The 27383-nt window shown below is 40.1% G+C and overlaps 1 protein-coding gene across 6 annotated transcripts in view; it reads right to left on the bottom strand.

Moving 5' to 3' along the window:
• Positions 1–27383, bottom strand: part of LOC137299903 (signal transducer and activator of transcription 5B-like) — a 125590-nt gene that overhangs the window by 11722 nt on the left and 86485 nt on the right. For 5 of the 6 annotated variants that reach the window (XM_067968886.1, XM_067968888.1, XM_067968890.1 and 2 more), the window contains 15 exons: positions 25177–25266; positions 23031–23202; positions 21329–21465; positions 20122–20273; positions 18376–18531; positions 17790–17969; positions 13168–13255; positions 9819–9941; positions 9630–9722; positions 7525–7731; positions 4953–5047; positions 4046–4188; positions 3453–3608; positions 2473–2524; positions 1313–1420 (listed from right to left, as the gene is read on the bottom strand). In XM_067968886.1, the coding sequence (XP_067824987.1) occupies positions 1313–1420; positions 2473–2524; positions 3453–3608; positions 4046–4188; positions 4953–5047; positions 7525–7731; positions 9630–9722; positions 9819–9941; positions 13168–13255; positions 17790–17969; positions 18376–18531; positions 20122–20273; positions 21329–21465; positions 23031–23202; positions 25177–25266 (1952 nt within the window). Of the gene's footprint in view, positions 1–1312; positions 1421–2468; positions 2525–3452; positions 3609–4045; positions 4189–4952; positions 5048–7524; positions 7732–9629; positions 9723–9818; positions 9942–13167; positions 13256–17789; positions 17970–18375; positions 18532–20121; positions 20274–21328; positions 21466–23030; positions 23203–25176; positions 25267–27383 lie in introns of those variants that run through there. The other variant, XM_067968892.1, reaches the window with a different exon arrangement.

Below are 27383 nucleotides of genomic sequence, written 5' to 3' on the forward strand. Positions count from 1 at the left end.
GAGTGTTGTAAATCAAATAGCAGAAAATACTGGAAAATGCACAACATCTGAAAAGGGTTTTAACAAAGGATCTTCATTTCAAACTTTGGCCTGGCTTTTATCATTTCAGAAAGCAAATAACTTCTTGTATATAATGTTCTGTTTTTATTTTGGAGTTATGTTTTTTTGAATTCAACCTTTAGACTATTGGTATTTTTCATTTGTATGCCATAATTTTAATTTAAAATCAAAATTTTACTTAATTCATACTGTAATAAGTGTCACACCAATCCCTCAGCTTGGCTCAGTTGGTAGCACTTTTGCATCTAAGCATATAATCTAGGCTGACAATTCATTACTAGAGTGAGGGGATGCCATCTTTTGATGTTAAACCAGGGCTCAGTCTATTTATTTCAGTAGTTCAGAAAGATATAAAACATCCCATAGTACTATTATGGTATGATCTGCTGCAAGTAAGAGTGATTTAACTTGCAGGGGTTTTCTTTGATATGAAGAATTGATTTGTTACCTGTTTGGCTTGTACATGCAAATTGTTTTTGTTTTTCAACCGAAGGATTTGCAGGCAGGCATATTAATGGAAATTCTATACTCTCTAATTAGTTTTATGCATGATGTATTGTTTAGTTAAAGAATACATCTTGTATGTTAATTGGAAGGCTGCTCATGACATTAGGTTTGAATTGCTCCGGCAGCTAATCAGAATTTGCAGAAATGTTGGTTTTGACATCCAAGGAGTTAAGAGCAAGCCTTATAGAAGGTTACTTTAAAGGCGTGGGTCTGGAGTGATTGTTAATTTCTCTGCTGCAGAAGATTGTGCTGGAGGTCAAAAAGGAAGCTGAATTTCCAGCAGAATAACAAGAACATTGTTCATGAATTTGGCAGGCACATTTGTACTACATCAGGAGGTGTGTTTATTACAGGTAATTAACCTATCATGGACATTCTTTGTGTCTATGTTGTAGGTATATTACTTGTTTGTGTTTACTTCACAAACAAGTAATATAGGTTTATTATTTGTTTGTGAATAAAGTTACTACTTTCTTTAGTCTGTAAGCTACTATTCTGCCATAATACCTGCCATTTCAAAAAGAATTTGGCAATTTGACACAAAAATACATTAAATGTCAGAAGCGTGGGATAACTTAACTCTTAAAACACATCTCTGCAAGGTCAGTGTGCAGAAAAGGATACACCACCTGGATCATAAGGGGCAATGGTCTGCTCAAGGGAATATCTTAGACTGTTGAGAGAAAAGTTTGTACTAAAAGGCCTCCCAAAACGTAATAGTAAACAATTGAAAAAAAATGCTTACTTTTGCGGGTAGAGGGGATACTGTGGTGGGTGACAAACTGCAGGTGATGCTGCTTGTTCCATATAGGTACTGCTTGCTGATGAAGCATCAGATGACGCTGTAGCAAATCTGTAAGCAGCAAGAGCATCAACTCTAAACAGCATAGCAGTTGCTTTAATAGCCATATTTTATTTTTACAAAGTACATGCAGGAACACACCAATATTGCCAGTACAGGTGCAACTATAACACTCCATACAATGTAGTGGCATAGCACTTTAAATTCTGATGTGCAACTTATCAAGAGCATAGTTACTACTATGCCATGCTTCTCTATTGAAGGAAATTTCAGAAAACCACTGCAAAGATCTTACATTATGGGCATTCAAAATGACTCTCTATAGACATTTTTGCATAAACAAATGCATATTGGTACTCTTGTCGTTCCCATTATATTTTTCTACACACCTCTGTGAAAACCCATGTCCAACCATCTGCTGAAAAGCAGAGTGGAATGAACATGCTGGAGTGACACAAGGCAGGATGATCTCCCATTGGGAGCTGAGGATTTCCCCTCTTCTCACTCCCCTCCCCATCTCCATCCACTCTAGGGGCAACAACCTTTCCTTTTAGTCTTTTCCCAACCAATGATAAACTCTCTTGACATACAAGTATGCCATTATCAGAGCAAATAAGGAATTAACTGGTAAATTATAAAACTCCAATGACTACATACAGATCATCAATAGGAGTCATGCAGCAATTAAAAGGTTAATGCAGAGTATTTTGAACATTTATGGTTATAAATTTAATTTCCAGATTAGAGATTTGAATGAGTCAGTTAATCACCATCACTCAACTTACAGCAAACAGATTGGGATTCACTACCCCAAGTGAACCATGACTAGTTTATCTTTTGCTCACTTCACTAACAGCGAGAATACAACTGAACAGAGACAGTTTTCAAAAAAATACTTGATACACAGGAGCCTGCCTGAATCCAGCATTACAGTCTTGGTTATTTAGTACAACTGTAAAAGCAGTGTTAATTACACACGTGGTAACTGAATGGCAAAGACAGAGGTGATCAGCGATAGAAATCAGACAACCTGCATAACACTACAGTATGAAATCTAAACATTATTGACAGTGTTTTTGAAAATGTCATAGTAAAGTACTTACTCTGGAACCACCTGTTTGATCTGTGGTTTTACATACCCATCTACTGCTTTTGCTACAGTTGGGGATAAAAAGAAAACCAAGGTTACTACAGCATTAATTCATATATACTGTAATGAAGAATTTTTTTAAATTCTAGAAAATGAAGACACAGCTGAAGTAAATCTTTGCTACAGAATCAAGATATACCTGTGATGCACCTATAATGTAAACTGACCATAGCTTGGTTTCAAAGTGCATTATGAGAGACTACATGAACTAATATTCATTTTTGCATGACTATAAATCAAGGCATCCATAAAGAAATATCAACATGAAATTATTTATTTGCAATACTGTTCAGCAAGTCCCATTGTTTATCATTTGATGAGTAATTTTCTTCCCTTACAGGTTCTACCTGCATCATATATCACTACATGGCTCAGAAAGTAGGCAGATGACTTGCTCTTAGGCCTCTACCGGTGATGCTTTGTAAACAGTTGCTGGTCATTAAGCAAGAATGATACAGAACGATTCATCCTGATTTTCCTCTCCCAGTATGAAATTGCCTGGTTTCCAATTTAGCCCCTTTCCCTGACAGACAGGCAAATATTGAACACATAGGCACAAGCCTAGATAGCATATTACTATACTAACATGTTCATCATACAACTATCTACCTGGTCAGTGATTTAACCTAGGTATTGTGCCAAAGAAGTAGTTACGATCCACTTCACAATGTTCTGTATACATTTGCTGAATGAAGTACAGCTTATTTATCAGTATTCAAAATAGGACAGTCCTCCTCTTGTATAGAAAGCAAAGCATGAACTACTACACAAGCAATTCTCAAAATAAGCTAAGCAGCTCATGCTCTGTATCGTATTTTAAATTCAAGCTATCTCTATTGGATTGAAAAAAAACTGATTTATGTGGCAACTTTGACAAGTAATAACAAAATGCTATAGAAGCCTTTCTTTACTAGCAAAGCAATTGACACTTACATAATGGTGGTGTATAATATTTGGAAAACACTTCGTCTTTGGGTCTGTCTGGATACAAGTACAGCAAATGATTGAGATCACTGATACGATCTGCCAGTGATCGAATTGAAAAATCTTTGGTTGTGTAGGGCATGAGATTCCAAACCATTCTTTCTCCTACAAAATAATTTTTTTGAATTTTGGTGTTAATATCGGATTTGTTTTGGTTTTAGTAGGAAAACAGCAGAGAACTTTCACAAAAAGTAGCAAAGCAGTGTAATTTATAAGAAGTCACATGAATACCAACCATATTTAAACAGAGTAAGTCTTTTGTTTTGAAGTTGTAAGTGTTGGAGACAAACAGCGGTTCCATAAAAGCTACTGTAATACTCATGAGCCTTTCAAGGAACCATACTATGATAAAGGCTGTTCAACAGATGACTATATATTAGGTTAATTTTTTTTCTTAAACACATAATCTTTGCACAATTACATATCTGGTGACACTGAAGGGATTTTCTTAACATTTAACCACAGATGGCTTAAGGAGGTTAATTCTGTGAGTTGCCACAAAAGTCAGAAGTTAGATGTAGATGCTTTTCATATGACCACACCTGCTTTGTTGGGATTATCTGCTACCCAAGCTATTGTAATCCCTCCAATCTCTGAGTCACTAAATCGCAGCAGGAAGGTTCCATTTGGCTTGGAAAGCAGCATGTCCTGCGCCTGCTGCTTGTTTACAAAGCCCAAAATTGCCCTGCATGAAGCACAAATATGAACATATTGAAATTAATCAAGTTTTAGTACTTATACAGATTTCAAATAACATATGATTAGTGTCACAAAAAATGGTATCAAAATACTTTTCTGCTCCTTTTACTATCAATTTTCTTCCCTTTAAGCTTCTTTTCCTGATGGCATTGATTTTTGCAGGAGTACGGTTCCACGAATGCCCATTTACTCTCTGGCACCTTGCTCAAGTTAGCCATTCTTCATGCGAGTTCAGATACTGAATGCTTGGAAGTAACTCAATCTCAGGGTCATCATAACAGAGACTGATTTTTCCCTCATTTGATATCCCCACATCCACCCTTGCACAGCTGGGGTCATGGATAGCAAATTGGAATGGGAACCCATGTCGATTTTCCGTTCTCCAGAAGTCGAGACCAACTCCAGTGCCCCTACAATCTCCCTAATTGAGATCAGCTAATTCAATAAGTATAGCAGACTGGGGAACTTTGGGCTGTAAAGTAAGATACTCATTGCCCTAACTGGTTGAGCCTTTAGGAGGGTCTTTTCTACTTGCTGCCATGACCAGTTTGAAGTCATCTGATAAAAATCTCTTTAAAAGCTCAAGTTACGAGAAATTGATTTGCCCCACTTTGAATTGTTTGCACAGTATTTAAATGCAGCAACATGTAGATGTGGCAAAGAAATATACATATTCACAATGAATGTGAATGTCACATTCCTTTCTTTACAATGAATTACAGACAATGAAAGCAGAGAACATTACATTACCCGTCATTCCAATGAGGCTTTAGATGCTTTTTTGTCAGCTCCATGACGCCATCAAACCATTGCCAGAACGTGAAGTTTCGACCTGGTAAACTCTCCTTTAAGAAAAGAAAATTCCAATTCCAAATACCACATGTACTACTATGACAAAATAGCGATATGAATGTACATCGGTAATTCAATGTAAATGTCAAAATGTTTCCAACAGCATCCTGTTCACCTATATATTCTGTTTATTCCTCCATCTTGTGGGCAATTTCTAACATAATCAACACCATAGGCAAAATAAAATCTAACCATAAATGGCCATTTTCCTTAATGTTAATTAGACTCAAGTTTACCAGTCTCTCTCAAGTGCCATTCAACAAACAATTAAGAATGCTTGTATGAACAGGACACAGATATTGAGTATTCGCCACAGGTTTTTATAAGCATCAGGAAATATGGATGAATATTAATACACCCCAAATGTCCACATTTCACAGTCAGCCAGCATTTTCAGGGTAGCGTCCACGTTCATGAAGAAAATTCAGCAGCCCTCCTTGCTCCTATTTCCTGCTGCTTCATGGGATTAAATGTTCCTGAATAGTGGGCAGGAATATTCAAGAACTGGAATTTCTGCCCATAAGACGCAGTGACATTCAATCCCTTGGAAAAGGTGCAGAAGTAGATAGGAGCAAGAAGTAGAATGACATGCGGTGCCTTCTCTTCCCGCTCCTGCATCATTATCTTTCGAGTCCCCAAAGGATTTATCCTTTGCCCCCTCCTATTTCTCAGCGACATCATTTGAAAACATGCCAGGTTCCACATGCACACTGACGACACCCAGCTCTACCCCACCACCTCCCTTAACCCCTCCAAGGTCATTGATTTGTCACACTGTTTGTCCAACATCCAGTACTGGATGAGCAAAAATTTCCTCCAACTAAATGTTGGGAAGACCAAAGCCATTGTCTTTGGTCCCCGCCACAAGTTTTGTTCCCTAGCCACTGACTCCATCCCTCTCCCTGGCCATTGTCTGAGGCTGAACCACACCGTTCACAACCTTATCATCCTATCTGTCCGAGATGAGCTTCCGACCGCATATCCCCTCCATCATCAAGACTGCCTCCTGCCACCTCCATAATATCCAGCCATCGCCACCCCTGCCTCAGCTCATCTGTTGCTGAAACCCTCATCCATACCTTTGTTAACTCTAGACTTGACAATTCCAATGCTCTCTAGCCAGCCTCCCATCTTTCACCCTCCATAAACTTGAGCTCATCCAAAACTCTGCCACCCGTATCCTAACTCGCACCTAGTCCCATTCACCCATCACCCCTGTGCTCGCTGATCTACATCGGCTCCCGGACCAGGAATGCCTTGAATTTAAAATTCTCATCCTTGTTTTTAAATCCCTCCATGGTCTCACCTCTCTATCTGTGTAACCTCCTCTAGCTCTACAACCTTCTGAGATCTCTGCGCTCCTCCAATTCTTGCACATCCCCGATTTTAATCGTTCCACCATTAGCGGCTGCACCTTCAGCTGCTCAGGCCCTAAGTTCTGGAAATCCCCCCCTCACCTTCTTTAAGGCAGTCCTTAAAACCCACCTCTTTGACCAAACTTTTGGTAACATGTCCTAATATCTCATGCAGCTCAGTGTCAAGTTTTATTTGATAACACTCCTGTGAAGCAGCTTGGGACGTTTAACTATGCTAAAAGCGCTATATTAATGTAAGTTATTGTTGTGGTGGTGGTGGAAGGTTGACGTCAAGAACTACGCAAGATGGGTTTTGAGGGGAATAGTGCCAATATGGAATGGAGGAAGAGAAAGATGAGTGCCAGCATGAAATGGGTTTGGGTGAGGAGTAAATTACTATCATGAAGTGGGCAGGAGAGGTGATGCGTGCCAGCATGGAACTTTGTCCGGGGGGCGAGGTGGGGAGAGGGGGAATAAATGAGCAGACAGAATAATACCATCATAAACCTGGGATGGGAAGCAAGAGTGCCATTAAAAACTGGGGGAAACTATGAAAGGCATTATGAACTGAGGAGGGGGTTGGAGGGAGGGAAAAAAGTGTCACCTTGAACTCAGATGGGAAGAACAAGAAGTATGACCTTAAACTTGGTGGGGATGGGGTGGAGAAATGTGCCACTATAAAAATTTGGGGAAGGGGAAGAAGAGAAGATTGCCAGCATGAACTAAGAGGACAGGGAGAAGAGTGCCCATGTGAAAATCAGGAAGGTGGGGGTTAAAGTGATCATCACTGTGACAACTGCATAAACCATCTTAAAACAATTTAACAAATTAAGAGTTAACAACACACACAGTACCAATAAATATCCACAATTTCTCAGCAAGGAACAAGGGAATGGCACTGCAATTTTTGCCACAATTTTCCACTCAAAGTATTGAAATATTGAATATATGTTCAGCTTAAATAGTTTTGGTGTAACTACAGTTAATAGGCCTGGTTTTCAATTGTCAAGTTTTTTGGAGCGGTTAGTCAGCTTTTGCATGTCTTTCAGGTTGGCATTTGTATAAGAGTTGTAAAACAGCTAATCCCCAATTAGATGCTGAAAATAGTTTCTTACCCTATTAAATTGGGACCAGGAGATGGTCATATTACTGTAATCATCTGCATGTGTGGCAGAGCTACTGAATGCTTTCTGAGCCAGGAAAACGAGATTTTCTTCTGACAATCCTCTGTTGCTCTGAACCTCTGCTTTGAACTTCATGTTGAGAGCCTCACATAACTGTGGCCAGATTACTTTGTCAGGGACCACAAATGGCACTCGACCCTGAAATTGCAAACAGAAAACCATTGTGAACTGTTGCTCAATCTCATATGACTGTACGCCTCTAAGAAGTTGGACGCAGGCCAAAGGCCAAAGGAAACATTTCTACCAATTTAATTTTTTCCATTATTACCCATTAAAAGCTCAGGCTATTCAATAGTAAGTAGAAGGTAACCAATAAACAAGTATCTAAACAGATCAAGCAGTTTAATTTACTAGTTTTTTGACTGAACTTCAGCTGAGGCAGACAAATGACTACAAAAATCTTGAAAGCCTCTGTGGTAAGCCAGTGAGGGGCACGGAAATATGATGTGAGCTGCAGTTCCTCTTAACTTTATTGTTGCTCCATCTCCCAGCTGGTGGAAGTGACCACCAGGCCAAAAATCAGTAACATTTTACTGAGATTATGCGTATATAGGAGAACAGCAGCTGAAGCTGAAATTCAAACTGCCTTCTCTCCACCTACGATGCACCAATGGGTCGCAGTTTGAGGTTAAAGTTGATAAGAATATAATTTTTTGAAATAAGTATTCTTTGTGTGTTATTCAAAAGGAAAGGAAATTCTCATGGAGCCATTTTTGCTCCAATCTTGTAGAAATAAAATCAGATTAGACTATTTTAAGTGTTTTAGTAAAAAATGTCAAGTTTCTTACTACACCAGGTTATAGTCCAACTGTTTTATTTGATTCCTTACATTTGTCAACCCCAGTCCATCACTGGCATCTCCACATCAAAGTTTCTTACTGACATGGAGGTTCTGGAGTGGGACCTTCCTTGCTGGTTAGGCGCTCTAGTTACTTGCGCTGGAAGAATACATCAATCTGAGGCCCGCTCTGGAGCCATGGACGTCTCAAACCAGGATACTTGGGAACATAGGAACAGGAGTAGGCCATTCAGCCCCTCGTGCCTGCTCTGCCATTTGATAAGATCATGGCTAATCTGTGATCTAACTCCATATACCTGCCTTTGGCCCATATCCCTTAATACCTTTGGTTGCCAAAAAGCTATCTATCTCACATTTAAATTTAGCAATTGAGCTAGTATCAATTGCCGTTTGCGGAAGAGAGTTCCAAACTTCTGCAACCCTTTGTGTGTAGAAATGTTTTCTAATCTCGCTCCTGAAAGGTCTGGCTCTAACTTTTAGACTGTGCCCCCAACTCCTAAAATCCCCAACCAGCGGAAATAGTTTCTCTCTATCCACCCTATCTGTTCCCCTTATTATCTTATAAACTTCGATCAGATCACCCCTTAACCTTCGAAACTCGAGAGAATACAACCCCAATTTGTGTAATCTCTCCTCGTAACTTAACCCTTGAAGTCCGGGTATCATTCTACAGGTTGGGAAATCTGTACACTTTCTTATAGCATGGTTTCCAAAGCAGTACAGTGGCATGGGATACCCCACTTGATGGTTTCCAGCCAGTAAGAAACCTGACATTTACTAAAATATTGAAGAAGTGCTCAGACTTTATTTTGTTCTATAAAATGGAGGGTGTTGCTTTGAAAACAAGTACCCACTCCTTTAACAAACTTATACAATCATGTAAAAAAAATTTCATAGGAAAAAAAAACTCTCACAAATTGGCCTTCACTGGATTCAGAAGTTGACTCAATGGATGTTTTTGCAAGTAAAACAGAGGATCATGCACTTTTTTTTTTAAAAAGTCAACAGCAATCCCGTAGAATGTTGTTTTGATTTTACTAAAGCATAAATACTGCCAACATTTAATGTGGAACTGTTATTTTAAAAAAAAATTGAGGGAGGTTGGCATATATATGTAATCTCTGATACACATTCATTATGCCCTGTTTAAGTGGCCTCAAGTACTGCTTAAATTACCATAGCTTTCATATAGATATAAATTTTATATTCAATGGAAGACAAACAACTTGTAACTTACTGGCTCTGCAAATGCATTATCCCAGAGTACAGTGGCAGTGGCATTGTTGTCTTGGCTGCCATGAACTATCACTACCACCGGAAGTGATAAAGTCTGCCAGAAAAAAAAAACAATTACTTGGATATTATATGCATTCAATGACATAAAACAATCACACTGTCTAAATCTCGCAAATTGTGTGTAACATACCTTAACTTGAAACACTAGTTCATTTCCACCAACACTGAACTGCGATTCAAAAAGAATTGTGAATTTCTCTTCCGTGACTGATTCAGCTCCACGTCGATCAGAACGTTTGATTCGTTTCAGAGACTACAAAGAAGTAAAGTTTAATCAAATTCTAATTGGAGGCAAGATATTTTTGTTTTTAGGGCTAACATAACACTGACTGTGCCAGAATAAATGGAGACATAGGGGACGAAATTGGATAACCCCCAAAACCGGGCGTGGGTGTCGCAGTGCGCAATTAACCTGCACCCGGTCATTGAGATACAGGCAGCATGTAACATTCGTGCTGCCTGGTCATTTCCCTGATATCTATGAGCAGCCAGGCCCAGCTGCATTGTTGAGTGGCTGTTCACCAGCAGGGGTACCCCAATATTGATCGAGTGGCTAGCATCACGTAAAGGCAGCCTGCACCCCTTATTTGCAAAATATAAGATACGGGTCCACATGGATTATGAATGGAGATCAGACACCACACACAGATGCAGATCCCGTCCCTATGTTTACAAACTGATGAGTTACGTTAAAACATTGAATAAAGTTTGCGCATTACTAAATCCCACATCCTCCAATCTGCACACCAGACCTCACCAATCTGAGTTTGTACCAGGCCTGCGAGAGAACGTGCACCAAGGTTCTCTGCTGACGCACTAGAGGCCTTGATGGAAGAGGTGGACAGAAGGAGGAGCATCCTATATCCATAGGGGGTGAGGGGGGGGGGGCAAGAGGTCCTCCAGGCATAAGCTCAAAAGGCAGCGGGAGGCAGTAGGGGACAAAGTCAATGCCAGGCGCATAGCACCACTAGCATTGGATGCAGTGCAGGAAGAAGTTCAATGCTTTGACATGAGTGGTTAAGGTGAGTGAGGTCAACTGTCAAGTGGCATCTCCTACCAATTGCACCACTAGCCGCATCCACTGCTCCACACACGACACCCCCATCACCCACATACCAACAAACTCTTCCAATCAGTACTCAACTCATCCAATCAGATGCTTCCTCTCACCCTCACACATTACCACTGTTGCAAGCTGCACACCCACAACTCACTGGTCACACACACACACAGACAGGCAGCTATTCAACCATGACAGACACATCACCCAAACATCCTGCAGGTCACTCACCAACACACGTTCTGCTTTCTTGCAGGAGAAGGTGGCACGTAACAGGAGGCAGAAAGTGGCATTGGCTCCATTGAACATGAACCTGCTGCCCTCTCAACATGACAGCATTCCTGTCCCATCACTGCCACTCTGCCAGTGCCCTTGTTGTTGCCTGTCAACTAGCCAACCCACTCCCTGCAGAGTATCGAAACTTTATTATAACATAGGAAAATAGGAACAGGAGTAGGCCAGTTAGCCCCTTGAGCCTGTTCCGCTGTTCAATGAGATCATGGTTGATCTGTGACCTAATTCCATATACCCGCCGTAGTCCCATATCCCATAATACCTTTGCTTAACAAAAATCTATCAATCTCAGATTTAAAACTGAACTTGCATCAACTGCCATTTGCAGAAGAGCGTTCCAAACTTCTACCACCTTTGCACGTAGAAGCTTTTCCTAACTTCACTCCTGCAAATCCTGGCTCTAATTTTTAGGCTATGCCCCCTAGTCCTAATATTCAAGTATAGGAGGCCTCCAAAAACAGGTACAAATGCATCAGCAGCCAGAAGCAATAATCCAGCAACTAAACTGTAAAAGCTGCATGATCCCTTTAAATAGCACTGGTGAGGGGTCCTCCATGCTGTTTACGACCTGTTCAGCTGTGCGAGGTTAAGACAGTGCATTGGCTGGAGCGTCGAGTTCCAGAACTGCATCTGTCCCTTTAAAATCAGCACTGATCTAACACATAGTCTCCTTACTTTACATGCTGCCGGTATTCGCTATCTGCGCGTGCGCAAACACCTTTACCAAGATGGCGTCTGGCGCACGTCACGCTAAAAGCATGCGCGCGCATTCCGGATGCCATTTTGGGTGCTTAGGAGGCCGCGTAGGACCTACAAAACGGCGCTACACAGCCCAATTTATAGTCCAGAAACTTTTAACATTTTTCAGATGAGCAAATACAATAAACATTCTTGTGTTTAAGACAGCGTATTTGGTGGAATTCTATTTTCCAAAGAGCAAAGAAAATCGGCTTTATGATCAGAAAAATCTCAAAAAAGAGTAGAAAATGTAAATACTGAAGACAATTAGAAGCATTCCTCACCTCTCCTGAAAGCAGCAAATTATGCTAGGGAGCAGTTCCACAGGTACCATACCCTCACAATATGGCCAATTTGCACATCTGAGCTGGACGGCAAGCGTTGCAGGTTGAGATAGTGGACAAGCCGAAACCTGTCCTCACCTTAAGGTCACACAAGCATACCTCTAACTAGTGTCAATGCAATGGGAATCAGAAGTGGAAATCTTTGCTGAGTTTTTCTCTCCCTAACGCAGAAATATTGAAGCATACTCATTGCTTTCCTGAATGAGATAGGTATATATCAGGGACCAAACCTGAAAATTTCTACTCTGATGGCTGAGTACGACACTGCACAGTGCATTTACCCACTAAGCTATCTGGGGAGCCACATTAAAAGCATCTGAAGAGTTTTATCATCAGAACTGGTATGTGAATTACTTCTATTATCCATGCAAGGAATCTTTCACATACAGGAGAAAAATTACAATTGATTTGATGTAACATTTCCCTTTTAGTTTCTTAAATTAGGCACCCCTTTTTGTGCATTTTACAGTAATGTATAATAAAATCAGTAACATTTAGAATTTATGATTGCTGATTTCCTCCTAGTTTCCTGATTAGTCTGCGCTATACACGTTTTTTTGGTCACATAATCAAAGATACCAAGTGGAGAGCACCAAATCAATTCCAAAAGAAGCACAGAAGGTAGCCATAACAGTTACTATTGTCACAGAAATGTTCTCCCCATTTACCTGTATCCAACTAAATGCACACTTTCATTTTTACTCTCTCTGTGCCTCCCAACAAGATTCCACTTTAAAAAACCAATACTCCCTTTTGACCCCCTATTGCCCCTCCCACCAAACTTTCTTCCCGTTGACAGCCTCTTCAAACACAAAAGAGAAACCAATCATGGCATTTACCACTTTGCAGCTCAGCTCAGATCCCTGCTAATAACAAATGCCTCAAATATCGCCTTTGAGCAAACAAATGGCGTGCAAATTGTTTATCAGTGTTTGGGGTGAGATCTGAGTGTAATGCTGCGACTGGCTCCCAGCCTCCAACCCTAATTGCCTGCGAACACTGCGATGGGAGCTCCATTAATTGTATTGAAGGCTTTTGCTTACCATATTTCTAAAGTTGGCACTTAAGGTTCCTGTTGCTTGATGGTACTCCATAACACAACAGTTGTTTAATATCTCACCACTGCTGTCACTGCCAGAGATATAAATGGGTTAAAATCTAGTTTACTTTTCAAACTGCTATAAATAAAAAATTATTGCAGAAGATTAGTATATTATTGCACAGTATTGACATTTATGGAATGATACACGTAGAGACATGATTACACTGCCAGCTTGGATCATTGTGAGGTAAAAAGGGCAGCAGGCTGCCCTGTATGCATGCAAGCAAAAATGTTGCTTAATGGTCTGTAACTATGGTCAATTTTCCACCAATTTCGAAGAGCTCTTTCCCATTCATAGAAACAGTGCGGCAATACAGCAAACCACCCAAGTTTTATAAAATTAAAAGGCAGATCTTGCACTGGCAGTAATTATACTGGGTGATCTGAGCTGCAGATATTGCCCAATGGTTACGTCAGCTGAAAAAGACTTGCTTTGTACAGTAGGTCTGATATTTTTCTCTCCTTAGTCCTTTATTATTGCAAGACACACCCATTAAAATTGGTTTAGATTTAAATGTGAATGAAAGGTAACAGGAAGGGACCTGTTCTTTATCTCCAATAAAGCCCCAATAATCCATCACTGCATTGTTTTCAAACTCGCTGCCTCTCCCCAATAAGTTGCTTGCAATTAATTCTGTACAGGCAAATGGTGAGACACAATACATTTCAACTATAAAAAGTATTTTTTTTTTAAAGATAAAGGAGCAGATCATTTGAGAGAGAGAGAGAGTGTGTGTGCGTGTGCGCGCGCGTGCGTGCGCGCGCGCGCTGAAATGCATGAATGCAATAGGTATGCATAATTGAACAAGGCTAGGGAATGAATACACTTACATTAATTTTCATGAAACAGATAGTTGAATGGATTGTTGAATATTCGAAGCTTCACAAATTCATTAAACTGCACAATGATTGGAGAGAAAGTTTGAGATCAAACATTCTGTAGCATTCGTGAGTCTGGACACAAAGCTGAGGAAAAGGGCTTAGAGGCGCAACAGAAAGATAAAATGGAACCAGAAGATGTAGTTAGAAGGGAGCCTGTCAAGGTGATAGCCCAACTCCTTCTCTGGTCTAGAATGTGAGGAGTTGCTTTAGAATCGGTCCCCAAAAGCTGTTCTGAAGGGGAATATTCTCTATGCATTTCACAGGCAGTCCTAAGAGGCAGGAAGCAGGATTAGGCAGCCAAATGGGTTGTTGGTAGAGTGGTATGAGGGGGAAGGTTTTAAGTTCTTCAGACAGTGGAACTAATTGTGGAACAGGAGGAAGATGTAGGAGAGGGATGGACTGCACCTGAACTGAATTGTGCCAATGACCTGACACCAAGAATACAGCTGTAGAGGTAAGCTTAAGTGGGATGTTTGGGACGGAAAGACTTACCTTAGAAATTACACGGGGTTGAGAATATGTATGGTAGAAGGAAAGCAGTCTAAAACAATAAGTTCGGGGATGGAGACATGGAAAGGTGTACCTCAGGGCACATAGGAGAGCATTAAGTAGTAGGATAGTGAAGGAAAGATGGAAAAAAAAGAGTACTGAGGGGTGAGTGGGTTGAGGTTTTCACTGCTTATTTGCAATTACCAAAGCAATAGAAATAAAGGTGAGAAACTAGAGTGTGACCAATTTGAATGGAGAACATAATATAGCCTTGACAGAAATGAAGTATCAACAAATACTCCAGGCTATAAATTTTTCAGGAGAGATAGAGAGAGGAAAAGGGGAGGAGGGGCAACCTTTTAATTAAGGGCATGACTACAAACAGAAAAGGGAGTTTTTATGGATGGTGCTGCTGAGATAGTGTGTCTGGGTTGAGTTAAGAAATAATAAGGGATGTTATCAAGCTGGGAGTACACCATAAACCACTGCAGGAGTTCCTCAGGGCAGTGTCCTAGGCCCAATCATCTTCAGCTGCTTCAATGACCTTCCCTCCATCATAAGGTCAGAAATGGGGATGTTCACTGATGATTGCACAGTGTTCAGGTCCATTCGCAACCCCTCAGATAATGAAGCAGTCCGTACCCACATGCAGCAAGACCTGGACAACATCCAGGCTTGGGCTGATAATTGTCAAGTACCTTGTGCCTGACAAGTGCCAGGCAACGACCATCTCGAGAGAGTCTAACCACCTCCCCTTGACATTCAACAGCATTACCGTCGCCGAATCCCCCACCATCAACATCCTGGGGGTCACCATTGACCAGAAACTTAACTGGACCAGCCATATAAATACTGTGGCTACAAGAGCAGGTCAAAGGCTGGGTATTCTGCAGCGAGTGACTCACCTCCTGACTCCCCAGTGCCTTTCCACCATCCACAAGGCACAAGTCAAGAGTGTGATGGAATACTCTCCACTTGCCTGGATGAGTGCAGCTCTAACAACACTCAAGAAGCTCGACACCATCCAGGACAAAGCAGCCCGCTTGATTGGCACCCCATCCACCACCCGAAACATTCACTCCCTTCACCACCGGCGCACTGTGGCTGCAGTGTGTACCATCCACAGGATGCACTGCAGCAACTCGCCAAGGCTTCTTCGACAGCACCTCCCAAACCCGCGACCTCTACCACCTGGAAGGACAAGGGCAGCAGGCACATGGGAACACCACCACCTGGACGTTCCCCTCCAAGTCACACACCATCCCGACTTGGAAATATATCGCCGTTCCTTCATTGTCGCTGGGTCAAAATCCTGGAACGCCCTTCCTAACAGCACTGTGGGAGAACCTTCACCACACGGACTGCAGCGGTTCAAGGCGGCGGCTCACCACCACCTTCTCAAGGGCAATAAATGCTGGCCTTGCCAGCGATGCCCACATCCCATGAACGAATAAAAAAAACAAACAGTGGAAAAGAATTTGAGGAAAAGATTTGTAGTAAATTTATAAAAGGTTTGCAATGGTAAGAATTGTAATAATAGTGACTTTAACCCAATACAGAGTGAGATAACAAAACTTTGTGGTCACACTGGGGAGGGGATTAGAATGCATAACTGTTTCCTTAATCAGCATGTCCCATGTCCAATAAGGAAGGATGTAGCGCTGGATTTTGGTCTGGGTTACAAAATAGGACAACAAGGGAAATAGTGACCATAACCTAATCAGGTTCACATTGAACATAGATAAAGAAAATGAGGAGATGAAGATAAAAGTTCTGGACTGGAAGTTGCCAATTTTAGTATGAAAGGGGGCCTAGGCCAGATTAGTTGGTTAGGAAAATGGGAGCTCAAATAGACCAGCAGTGGAAGCTATTTCAATATGAGATGCATACGACATAGGTTAAATATCTGAAGGATTAAAGATGGTTCCGTGCAGAAATTAAGAGCAAAATATCTTAGAGGTATAGGAGAAACGTAGGAAAAAAATATATAAAAAGTATACAAATTAAGCAAAAAACATTAGAAAGGCAAAGAGGGAGTATGAAAGTCTATAACAAGGGCTTTTATAAGACACAAAAAGTACATGAACAGTAAAAGAAATGTTGGGACCTTCAGAGAGGAAGAGGAACCTCTTAGTCTGGAGAGTGAGGCGATGACCGATGTTTAATAAATATTTCACCTCAGCTTTTAGAGGAAGGTGAAACTGAGACTGAGGAGGATGCAGAAGACGCACTACTGGATATAAATATTCAAAAGGAAATTTTATTTTAAAAAAGTTTATGGGACCAAAATTAGAAAATTCACCAGGCCTGTGTGGTTTGCATCCCAGAATACCGAAGGAGTTTGGAGAGGAGAAAGCTGAGGCACAACTCAATTTTTCAGAAATCCTTGGAAATGGTAATTGTTCTGAAGAACTGGAGGAAAGCAAATGTTACATCTAATTCAGGAAAGTGGATAGGGATAAACCAGAAACTAATAGCCAATTAATCTTACTTGGATTATGGGTAAACTTCTAGAGTCCACAACACAGGATGAAATAATTGAACAGTTAGAAAGATGTAGGCTAATTAGGAACAGGCAGCATGTATGCAGAAAGGGCAGGTTAAGCTTGACTAAATTCATTGTATTTTCTAATGAACTTAGAGTGTACAGAGAAAGGGAATGCAGTGAATGTTGTATATATGTCTTTTGATAAAGTGGTACATAAACAGACTTCTTACAAAGATGAAGTGAAATGGTAGTAATGGGGACACAGCTGCATGGATAGGGGATGACTGGGAGGAAAAGGACAGAGTAAGAGTAAATTAGTGTCTTTCGGGTTGCATGGTGGTATGATGATCTGTCCTGGAATCGCATCAGTTTTCCATTTATATTAAATAATTTGAATATAATTTCCGTGTACCAAATTAGGGTCCATGGCAAATTTAAACGAAGACTGCAGGAGGAGACACAGTGGGCAGATACAGTGCAATGCAGAGAAATGTGAAGTAGTACAAGCAATGAAAGGAAGAATAACTGAAACGGTAAAACCAAGAAACAGAGAGATTTAAGAGCACAGATAACTATCTTTAAATTGGAAGTGAAGATAGAAAAGGCTCTAAAAGGCAAATTGAATTCTGGGGTCTAGATATGCGGCACTGAATATTAAAGCAAGAAAAATATAAAAATTCTGAGAATTTTCAGAGATGCCTTACTTTCTCGTATTCTCATTTTTCAGAAGTGCCTTGGCCTGCTGTTCACTGATGATAGTTGCTTTCACTTGGGGTGGGTTCATGTGTACATTCAGCTTTCCTCCTACTAATAAGCGTACTGTGGCTGCAAACTTGGTCTGAGTCTTCAAAACCTGAGGGGGTTGTTTCTCAATAATAAAGGTGCTGTATAAAACAACAATGGAAAACTATGGTTAGTGCAATCCGTTCTACTTAAACATTGTATTTAAGTTAAATTATGAAATTTATGAAACCAGATTATGTCCGTGAGTAGCATATTTTCCTACAATTTTGATGCTATTACAATATGTAACAATATTACTGACAATCCCTGGCTGTGGAGGTGATTACTTTCTATACAAATGTTTATTTTGTCAGAATTCAGATTTTAGGATGACTGCTCGATTTTAATGAAAATTTGTTTGAAGTGTGATACTTTACAGCCTCTGCTTGCCATTTCTCAAGCCTTATTAAATGAGTGTTAGGTATTTTGTTATCTGGTATAACTGAATGTACAGTTAAGCAGTGTTTACAGTGAATTGTTACATACAGCTCTATTAAAGTTGCTGACCTTGTGACTAGTGCAGATATTACATCTGTAATTGTTGCATTGAGCTCTGTAAGTAACTCCTCCACTGGGCCTGGGATGGGCAGCTGCTGCCTTTGGTGCTCAGCTCGCCTGATCTGCTGACGATTCTGCCATATTGTCTCTGCTAACTTCTCACACCTACAAGTACAAAATATTTTCCAATAAACAGCACAGTTAATATGGAAATTGACTTTCCTAATGGTTACTTACCATTATAATTGTGTCACTGTTTAGCAATGTAACGATCCTAGAAGCAGGTCAAGGGCATTTGACAATGTTTCAATTTAATTAATACTTTTACTAAATGAATTTGCTTCCAAAGAATATGGTACTTGACTGTAGAAACCTCCAGTAGCCAGCCAGGTTGGCATAAGTACACATCAAAATCTGCAAATGTGAGCATTCAAAGACTGGTTTCCAATAATTGTGGCTCTGAATGGTCAACTAGGCACTAGAACCTCGCAGCATCAACATTCCCCATTATCAACATATTAACAAACACACTGTGAAGGAGGACAGACTGCAAAACACTATCATTTACCTGTAATTAGAGCTTGTATTTTTACTTTTTGGAAAGCCTACAATTAGGCATCCAAGGCTGTCCAAAAGAAAAAGGGTAATACTGGAATGAAAACTACTAGCATGGCACTAGAAAGTGTGACTAGTAAAGATATAATTGTGCTGCTTTACACTCGGTAGCTGTTCAATTTCTGGGAGTATGGCAGGTCGGCAGAGACCGGTTGCATATGCATCCTGTGCCACGTGGGAAACTCCAGGGCGCTTCGCGTGTCCTGGATAAGCACATGTGCAGGAGGTGCCTCCAGCTGCTCGAGCTCAGAATTTGAGCCGGAGGAGCGGCTGGTGTCACTATGATGGGAGACTGAAAGTTTTCTGCATCGCATGTTACAGTCGGTGGTCACCCCGCAGCCACAGAAATTTCAGGAGGAGAGTGAATGCGTGGCCATCCGACATGGTAGGAAGAAAAGGCTGGCAGTGCAGAAATCCTCCAGGAGTGTGGCACTCACAAACCAGCTTTCTGTGCTGAGTACCGGTAAGGGTGATGATACCTCTGGGAGTGCAGTCTAAAGCAATTCCATGGCACCATGGAGCAAATAACTGCACAAGGGGATACAGGGAAGTGTAGAAATGCATGTGTCATAGGGAGCTTGATAGTCAGGGTGATAGATAGGCGTTTCTGCAACCGTAGACACAAGTTCCTTCCCTGATGCCAAGGTAGAGGATGCCGTGGAATGGGTGGAGAACATTCTGCGGGAGTAAGGGGAACAGTCAGAAGTCATGGTTCATGTTGGAACCAATGACATAGGAAAGAAAAAGGGTTGAGGTCCTGCAGACAGATTCAAGATCGAGGGAGGAGAATAAAGATTTCAGGACTTCAAAGGCGATAATCTTTGGCTTACTCCCAGTGCTTGGTGCCAGTGAATATAGGAACAGCAAGCTTTTGTCTGGAAACTAAAGTTACACCCCCAACATTTTGCCTGGGAAATGGCAAATAGTCTGGGCTAACCTAAAGGAAAGGGGAAACAAAATGATAAACTTAAAAAAAAGAGATAAAATGGAAGTATTAAAAAGCATGCTTTGTGTAAAATATCCTGCTCACTGTTACAAGCCGCATCTAATCTGTAATAGTGCACAATTTCTTGCAGTTCTACAATTTTTAAACATCTTTGTTTGCTGAATCATATTTTACTGAAATGTGGATTTTCTTACCACGACTGAAGCACGTCCAAACTACCTTCAGACTGACCACCGTTCCCTGCTAATTGCTGGCGACGTTTCCACTGAATCAATTCATCATCTAAAATAATTGTCTGCAGCTTACGAAGCAACTGTAATGTCTTTTGGTGTTTCTCGGCCAAGTCCTGCAACAAGTATGTAGTAGTTTACATTCTTGTTAAAAATTACATTGCCGGCGTTTATTGACCTTACTGGTTTCAGTTACAAATACTCCAATTTTTTTCAGGAGATAAAATCCTGCATGAACGAATTTCAATTGAGGAAACTCCTTTCCTTTGACGGAAAGCGTGTTCAAAATCCAGCCCAGAATGACTGTGATGAAAATCTTAATTTTTCTGTTGGTGTAAGGGATCCATACCAAACAACTGGTTGATGTGATTACTTGACCCTCAAAGTAGAAATGTGTTCCATTTCCCAGCATGCACATTCCTTAACTTGATAAGCACAAACATGCACCAATGACAATTTTTTGACCCCGCATTGTCTTAAATAGCATTCACTATTTTTAACAATGTACTCAACATCAGAAAGAAATCCTACAGCTGCACTTACCACATTAGGTGATGCAGTGAATAAGACAACCCATTTCGAAATATCTGATTAGTCACCAATTTTCTACATATTTGCCAGATCAGAATAATTGGATAAAAGGGAATGTCTTCTTAATCGCAGTTATGGGTCCTGTTAGAGTGCTACAGTACACCAAAGTAGACAGGGATAATGCATTTGGGGAGTAAATTCATGGTGGAAAGCCAATATAGATTCACATACATACATTTTTCTCATATCATTCCACCATTCCATTTCTTACTTTGCATGTGATGTTAAAGAACTGTGAGATGCAGTGGGTTGAGCACTCTATTTTCATCCCTTACACCACGATTCACAACCAGCCCAGAAAGATATAAATATCTTTACTGTCTAATGGCTGTAAGGTTCCTATGTGAAATAGGTTTCAGCAGTGTCAAATCAGTTTTTAATGGACATGGGCCCACAGCATAAAATTGCCTTTAATTTGCCACTAATTGGTAATCTCAATCAGAGAAGCCATAAGCTTGAACCCTACCACAATATCCTGCTGCTTAAAGTTACTAATTATAAATTTCTCCAACACTTCTAAGTGCAATGCAGAAGGTGTAAAGAAACCCAGTCTGTGTAGAAATTATGAATTTTTAAATACCAATCTGTATTGTTGTAGTGTCTGGGCTTCTCGTTGTAACCAACTCTCCACTGATGTCCGTTTTTGTTGTAAGCTTTGTTCTCGCAAGATACGGTTTTGGTCTTGCGGACTGAGCTGTGCAAGCTGGGCAAGCTGAGCTAAAAAAAGAGCAATAATAAGTTCACAGCACTGTCAAAAAGGAAATCAATGGCAGTTAAACTTGCATGCTCCAACAGTTTATATTCAAAATTGTTAAACTAGATCCAAATCATACTGTCTAAACACGTTTTTGTTCATTTTACCATTATCATCCACCTTCCATCGGTACACAGATTATTATGGGGGTAATTTTCTGAGTACTCACTGGTGTTCGAGAGCTTCACTGCCAATGGACATCAAAAAATTGCGGGCATGTTGCCTGTGACGATTTTATGATACATGCTAGCATTCCCTGCCACTAATGTGTATTCAGAAAATTACCCCCCACGTAAGTCAAATCCATTAAGGAATTATGTACCAAATCAACTAATATCATGGCTATGGATTGAGATGGTATATCAGAGTATGTATTATTATCCTGGGACCATTCAGAAGTATGAAAAGTCAAATGCTATATCCACTACTCTACAAAATCCTTGTAATACAGTTTATAAACGCCAACGTACTAACTTTGCTTTAGCAAGAAGAATAAGAAAATATGGATTAAATGATAAAACTTTAAAAAGATAAGAGCAGAGAGAATTAGGATTTCAGATACTCAAATTTTTAAAAGCAGGAAAATATGTTGATAAAACTGAAAAACTTATGGGATCCGAGGTTTTTTCAATAGGAGCATAGAGTACAAAAGCAAGAGGTAATGTTAAATCTACACAAATCATTGGCTAGGCTGCAGTTAGAATGTTGTGCCCCGTTTTGGGCACTTTATGTGAAGGGCAATGGAGAGGATACTGAAGAGATTTATTGACATATGACATGATGGCTGAAAGGCTTTAGTTATGTGAAGAGACTAACGAAACTGGGCCAATTTTCACGAGAACAAAGATGGTAAGAGGCTATTATAAGGGGCTTCGACCAGATAAATCGGTGAAAACTATTTCCACTGGTCGTAAAAGTAAGCAATAGTAGTCAGACACAGCTCCAAGAATCAGAAATTTTCATCACGTTCGATCACTCCACTGATCACTTAGTTTCCCGATGGAGAATGGGTTGCCTGCTCAGTCTCCAGTTATAAGCCATACATCACAATTTTCTGGTGGCAGGCGAGCCAGGTACAAAAGCAAAAAGTTTGTTTGAAAGAAACGCCAGAGTTCATCTGGAAATTACACCTTACCACAATAGTCAGATTTGAAGTAGTTTCTCATATTTTAACATGTGTGTTGAATGGAAACCAGAGTTTATCACCTCATTTTCTTTCCCCTTATTTTCAGCTTCTGCTGAATAAACATGGGATAATAGGCACAAAATTGATCACTTTGTCTATTTTCCTGAGGTTTTTTCTGAAGTGACAAGTTGCTGAATACGTGAAACATCTGATACAATACACACACAATATCTAGCAGTTTATTTAATATGTAGCAATACACACACTGAATGACTAAAGTTTTATAAACTCAAAAAAGGAGCTTCTTTGAAAATACACAATTTTGAAGTGAAACTATTGGACTAAACTTCGAGAAAAAAATGGAAAACCATTGAAAATTCTGTTAAAGTAAATCCCAATTACCTTGTATGCGTAGACTCTCTTGATACTGAATGATGAAATATTCTTGGGTATGTTGTAGTTTTCGTAGTTCATTCTCAGTATCTTGAGTCATTAATCTTAGTTCCTCAAATGTTTGGTTTATTTGAAGATGTTTCTGAGACATGGAGTCCAGCAAACCTACTGGTGAACTTGGCTACATTTAAACAGAATCATTCATGTTATAAGCTCACTGGTGCTAGTCAATCAGTATTATTGCAGAGAACCTTGCTCTGCCATCAACTCACTTGCTTTTTATCAACTAAGCCCAGGCACAAGAATTAAAAGTAATATGTTTAAATGATCTTCATCGTAACTGGTATCACTGCACTTAACTGGATCAACATTTCCCAGACATGACCAAATCAATTGCAGAAAAAGTAAATAATGTTTCTGTCCACTGAATGTGATATTCAAAAAAGGAAACTAATCAGTCTTAGTCTTGTTTTGGTACAGCAAGTGTTTGTAAGGGATACCTATTAATCCTTACAATAAATGAATGACTCAGTCTTCAACCTCTTTGCAAATGAAATAACCCATCAACAAAGGTTGTATGAAGACAATCTCAAAAATGAGGAGGACAGACAAATTTCATTAGGTTATCAAGTTTTTTCCTTCTTCCAGATCTTCTAAATGTCATTGTGTTGCAGTGCCTGAAAAACTGCACTAATCATGGACAACACCTTGGATTCCATTCAGAATAAATAAAATTATTTTAATTGTTGTAATCACTTATCCAATATCAATAAATAACAAGTGTTTAATAGGAATGCAACCTCATTAAAGTAAATGGTTCATCAAACAAACTAAAAAGGTAGAGCTTCCAGTGGAAAAGCTCCATTGTGGTAAGATAGCTGTGTTCGTTTTTATCAAATGAAGTTCATTTTTTGTCCAAAGAGAATAAAGCAAGATAAACTCCTACCATATGTGTGACACCTCACCTACTTCAATGCATTTGTCTGTATATATGCAAGGAGCAACCAGTCGTCACAAATATGCAAGGGCAGTTAGATGCCATGATTCTTGCAAAACCAAAATAGATACTCCATTTTATCCAATTTGCTGACAAACACCAATCATTTTCATCATTCTATATGTTTCTAAACCTGATGCAAAACAAAGGCTACAAATTCCTCCTGCTTTCCAAAGTGAAAGCATAACTGTTTTATTTCAGGATATATCATAAGTGCACTTTTATCATTAAGTGTAACTTAGTCCGTCAATAAGTAACAATTTCACAATACAGAACATTGGAGCCAGGATACTGATGCATACAAGGTAAATACATGAATAAAAATAATTGCTTCAAACATCATCTTTGACCCCATGACCTCTTTAATAAAAAAGACAATTTTAAACCTTAAAAGACAATTTCCTCAGATCCCTTGCAAGTCAAACTGCAGGTACCACCTCTTAGGTGGTTGTACTCTCAAGTCCTTCATCTATTGTTTTCTTGACTTCACGATTGCCTCTGGCTTTTTATTGAACCTACACATCTCAATTGCTAAAGCTGCCTCCAATAAAGTTAGACTTTTTAGATAGTTAAGAAACTAAGTCCATCAAAGACTTCAATACAGCTTCCATTTCTGGGGAAGATCCTACACTTCTCTTGCATTTCTGTACAAGATAAAGCTCATTAATGGATAGGTGACCCTTCCCTGACCGAGACTTCAACTTCACTCTTCTTTGAAACCTTTCTTACTTTTCCCTACTTTGTCAACATTATTGTGGTCTCTTCCGAATTGCCTTCTGTGGTTCCTTCTTAGGTCCAAATATAACATTCTACATGTTCTTCCTCCTCCCTCCACCTCTACTGTACTGAGATCAAGACTCATTGCACAGTCTCAAATTCTAACTCATTCTTTCCTAGGAGCTCAAAACTATGGTACTCCTTATCTTCCTCAGTCTTCCCTTTCTCCTACAATTTTCAGGCTTTTAAAAACGAATCTGGGGTCAATTAATCACCACTTTTCAAAAGACTGATCTTAATTACTCTCTTGAATCTTAGTGAGCCTTCACCCTTCATCTTGGTTTCTCAATTCAAAAAAGCTTCTCTGTTACTACTTCTGCAAGTGATTAACAAGGCTAAAACTCCATCAAAGAAATGTCTTCTCCCCAATTTGGTACTTACATTTGTAGCTTCTCTAATCAGTCTCTGTTCATGGTACAGAATGTGTTTGATTGATCTAACCAGTTCCAGTGGGCAGCGGTCATAAGTATTCTGGAAATAAGAATGAAAGCTGTCAAACCCAAAAAGAATGTACAAAACACTTGTCTGACAAAACACTCAGCAAGTTTAATATATTTTCTAGAACTGAAATCTATGTAAATTAATGCTCATGAAGCTTAAATTCACAACTTCCAACCACAACTGAAATGTTCTTTTGCAAATTTTCTCCCTATAGCCTCTCCTAAACATGATCTTGAATGGCAAAGCAGTCTCGAGGGGCCACATGGCGCACTCCTGCTCCTATTTATGTTCTTATGTAGGAGATCCACTAGTACAGTTTTTTTTTAAATCGACACAACAGAGTTCCTCCAATGGCCAGCATACAGTTCCATCTAAGTTGCAGCCCTCCATTACCTTGCCTTAGAGACCATTTGTTAAACTTGAGCTTAGACAGTGAGTGTTGGCAGGTCATTTGCCTGTGGGAGCAACATAGCCAAGTCCTACTCTGTTCCAATCCAACAACCATACTGGTGCACTTTCATCAGGAGGTACTGGAGATTTATCAGGAGCAAGAGATATGGTTGATTATTCCCTTCCCTAGCCCAGGGGGACTGAAGCCAATCATAGCAATCTAAATGCTGCCCAACTGAAATTAGCTAACTCAGCATAGAACAGAAATCAAAGCTGAATCTTCTGGTTTGTATGGCTCGGTGTCTTTCCCAACTGGGCCATTGGAGGAATTCAGTGTTCTTGTGTCGATTTTATTTAAACTGTACTAGTGGATCTCCTACATAAGAACGTAAATAGGAGCAGGAGTGGGTCATGTGGCCCCTCGAGCCTGCTCTGCCATTCATGATCATGGCTGATCTTCAACCTCAATTCCATTTACCCGCCTGATGGCCATATCCCTTAGAGTCCAAAAATCTATCGACCTCAGCCTTGAATATCCTCAACAACTGAGCATCCATAGCCCTTAGGGGTAGAGAATTCCAAAGATTTACAACACTCAGTGAAAATGTTTTTCCTCATCCCAGTCCTAAATGGCCGACCCCTTATCCTGAGACTGTGCCCCCTAAATCTTGGGGCTGAGATTAAGGATGGACTAATTGGGGGATTAGTACGGGTGAAAGGTGGAAGTTGTAAGTGAGGCCACGTCCCTTGCTCATGGTTGGCAGTTTGGGCGGGAGTCGAGACACAGGGTGTACCATACTCTTGGCATATGTGACACATCAAAATGTAACGTACACTTTGCATACTTTAAAGTATGAGGCCTGTGAGTCTCTTCAGCATGCCCCAAAACTGACCATACTATGAGCGCAGAATCTGCTGAATTACTGAGAATCACAAATTCAGTTGTACGGTACCAGTTATTTGTGTATTCCAATGCTGTTTTCATTGCAGTGGTTTGTAAACTACTCCAGGCTTGGCCTCCTGCTTACACTTGGCCCTTGGGCCCTGCATTCCCCTTGTTGTTGAGTGGAAGGCCAGGCCCAAGATCAAGTATGAAGCTGAGAGAAATGGAATCCAAGCCCAGGAGGAAATGGGAGGCAGTCAGGCAACTAGCTGTAGCTGGGAGCTGAAATACGAGCCTGCTAAGGCTGTTCGTCCGGAGGCAGCACGGACCTGGAGTCTAAACTATTCATCGACTTAGCAAGTTGTGTCATACTGCTTGTGCAGAAGGAAAGAAGGGGTAAGAGTTGTTGGAGCCAACTTTGAGAAAGTTTGTAATTTTTTGGTGAATCTTTTGAGAGTCAGTTAATAATTTTATTTTGAGGTATATGGTAAGATGGGGGAGGAACTCTCATATTACATATATCTTGCAGCTTTTTTTTTCCACTGGGATTTGATTGGTGTGGAATGAAATTGGAGAGAAATAGGTATTGTGCACTATGATTGTTGGGTAACAAAACTATAATGAAAGTAGAAAATAACCAATGAAGAAACACAGACTTAAACAATGGAGGAAAAAAATTGAGACATACTTGATACAGATGTTAGACTAAACAATCAAGAAGTAGAAGGCAAAATAATAATATATTTCTATTCATTCTGTTAGTGAATGGAACACAGGAAATTGCTGCTAATTTAACAATAAGTGAAACTGTTGTGTCATACCCCTGTATTTGGTTAAAAATGTAAAAATACAACAATCAATTAACTGGCATCTA

This window comes from Heptranchias perlo, chromosome 30 (genome assembly GCF_035084215.1).
Source record: "Heptranchias perlo isolate sHepPer1 chromosome 30, sHepPer1.hap1, whole genome shotgun sequence".
In the NCBI taxonomy this organism is placed as follows: domain Eukaryota; kingdom Metazoa; phylum Chordata; class Chondrichthyes; order Hexanchiformes; family Hexanchidae; genus Heptranchias; species Heptranchias perlo.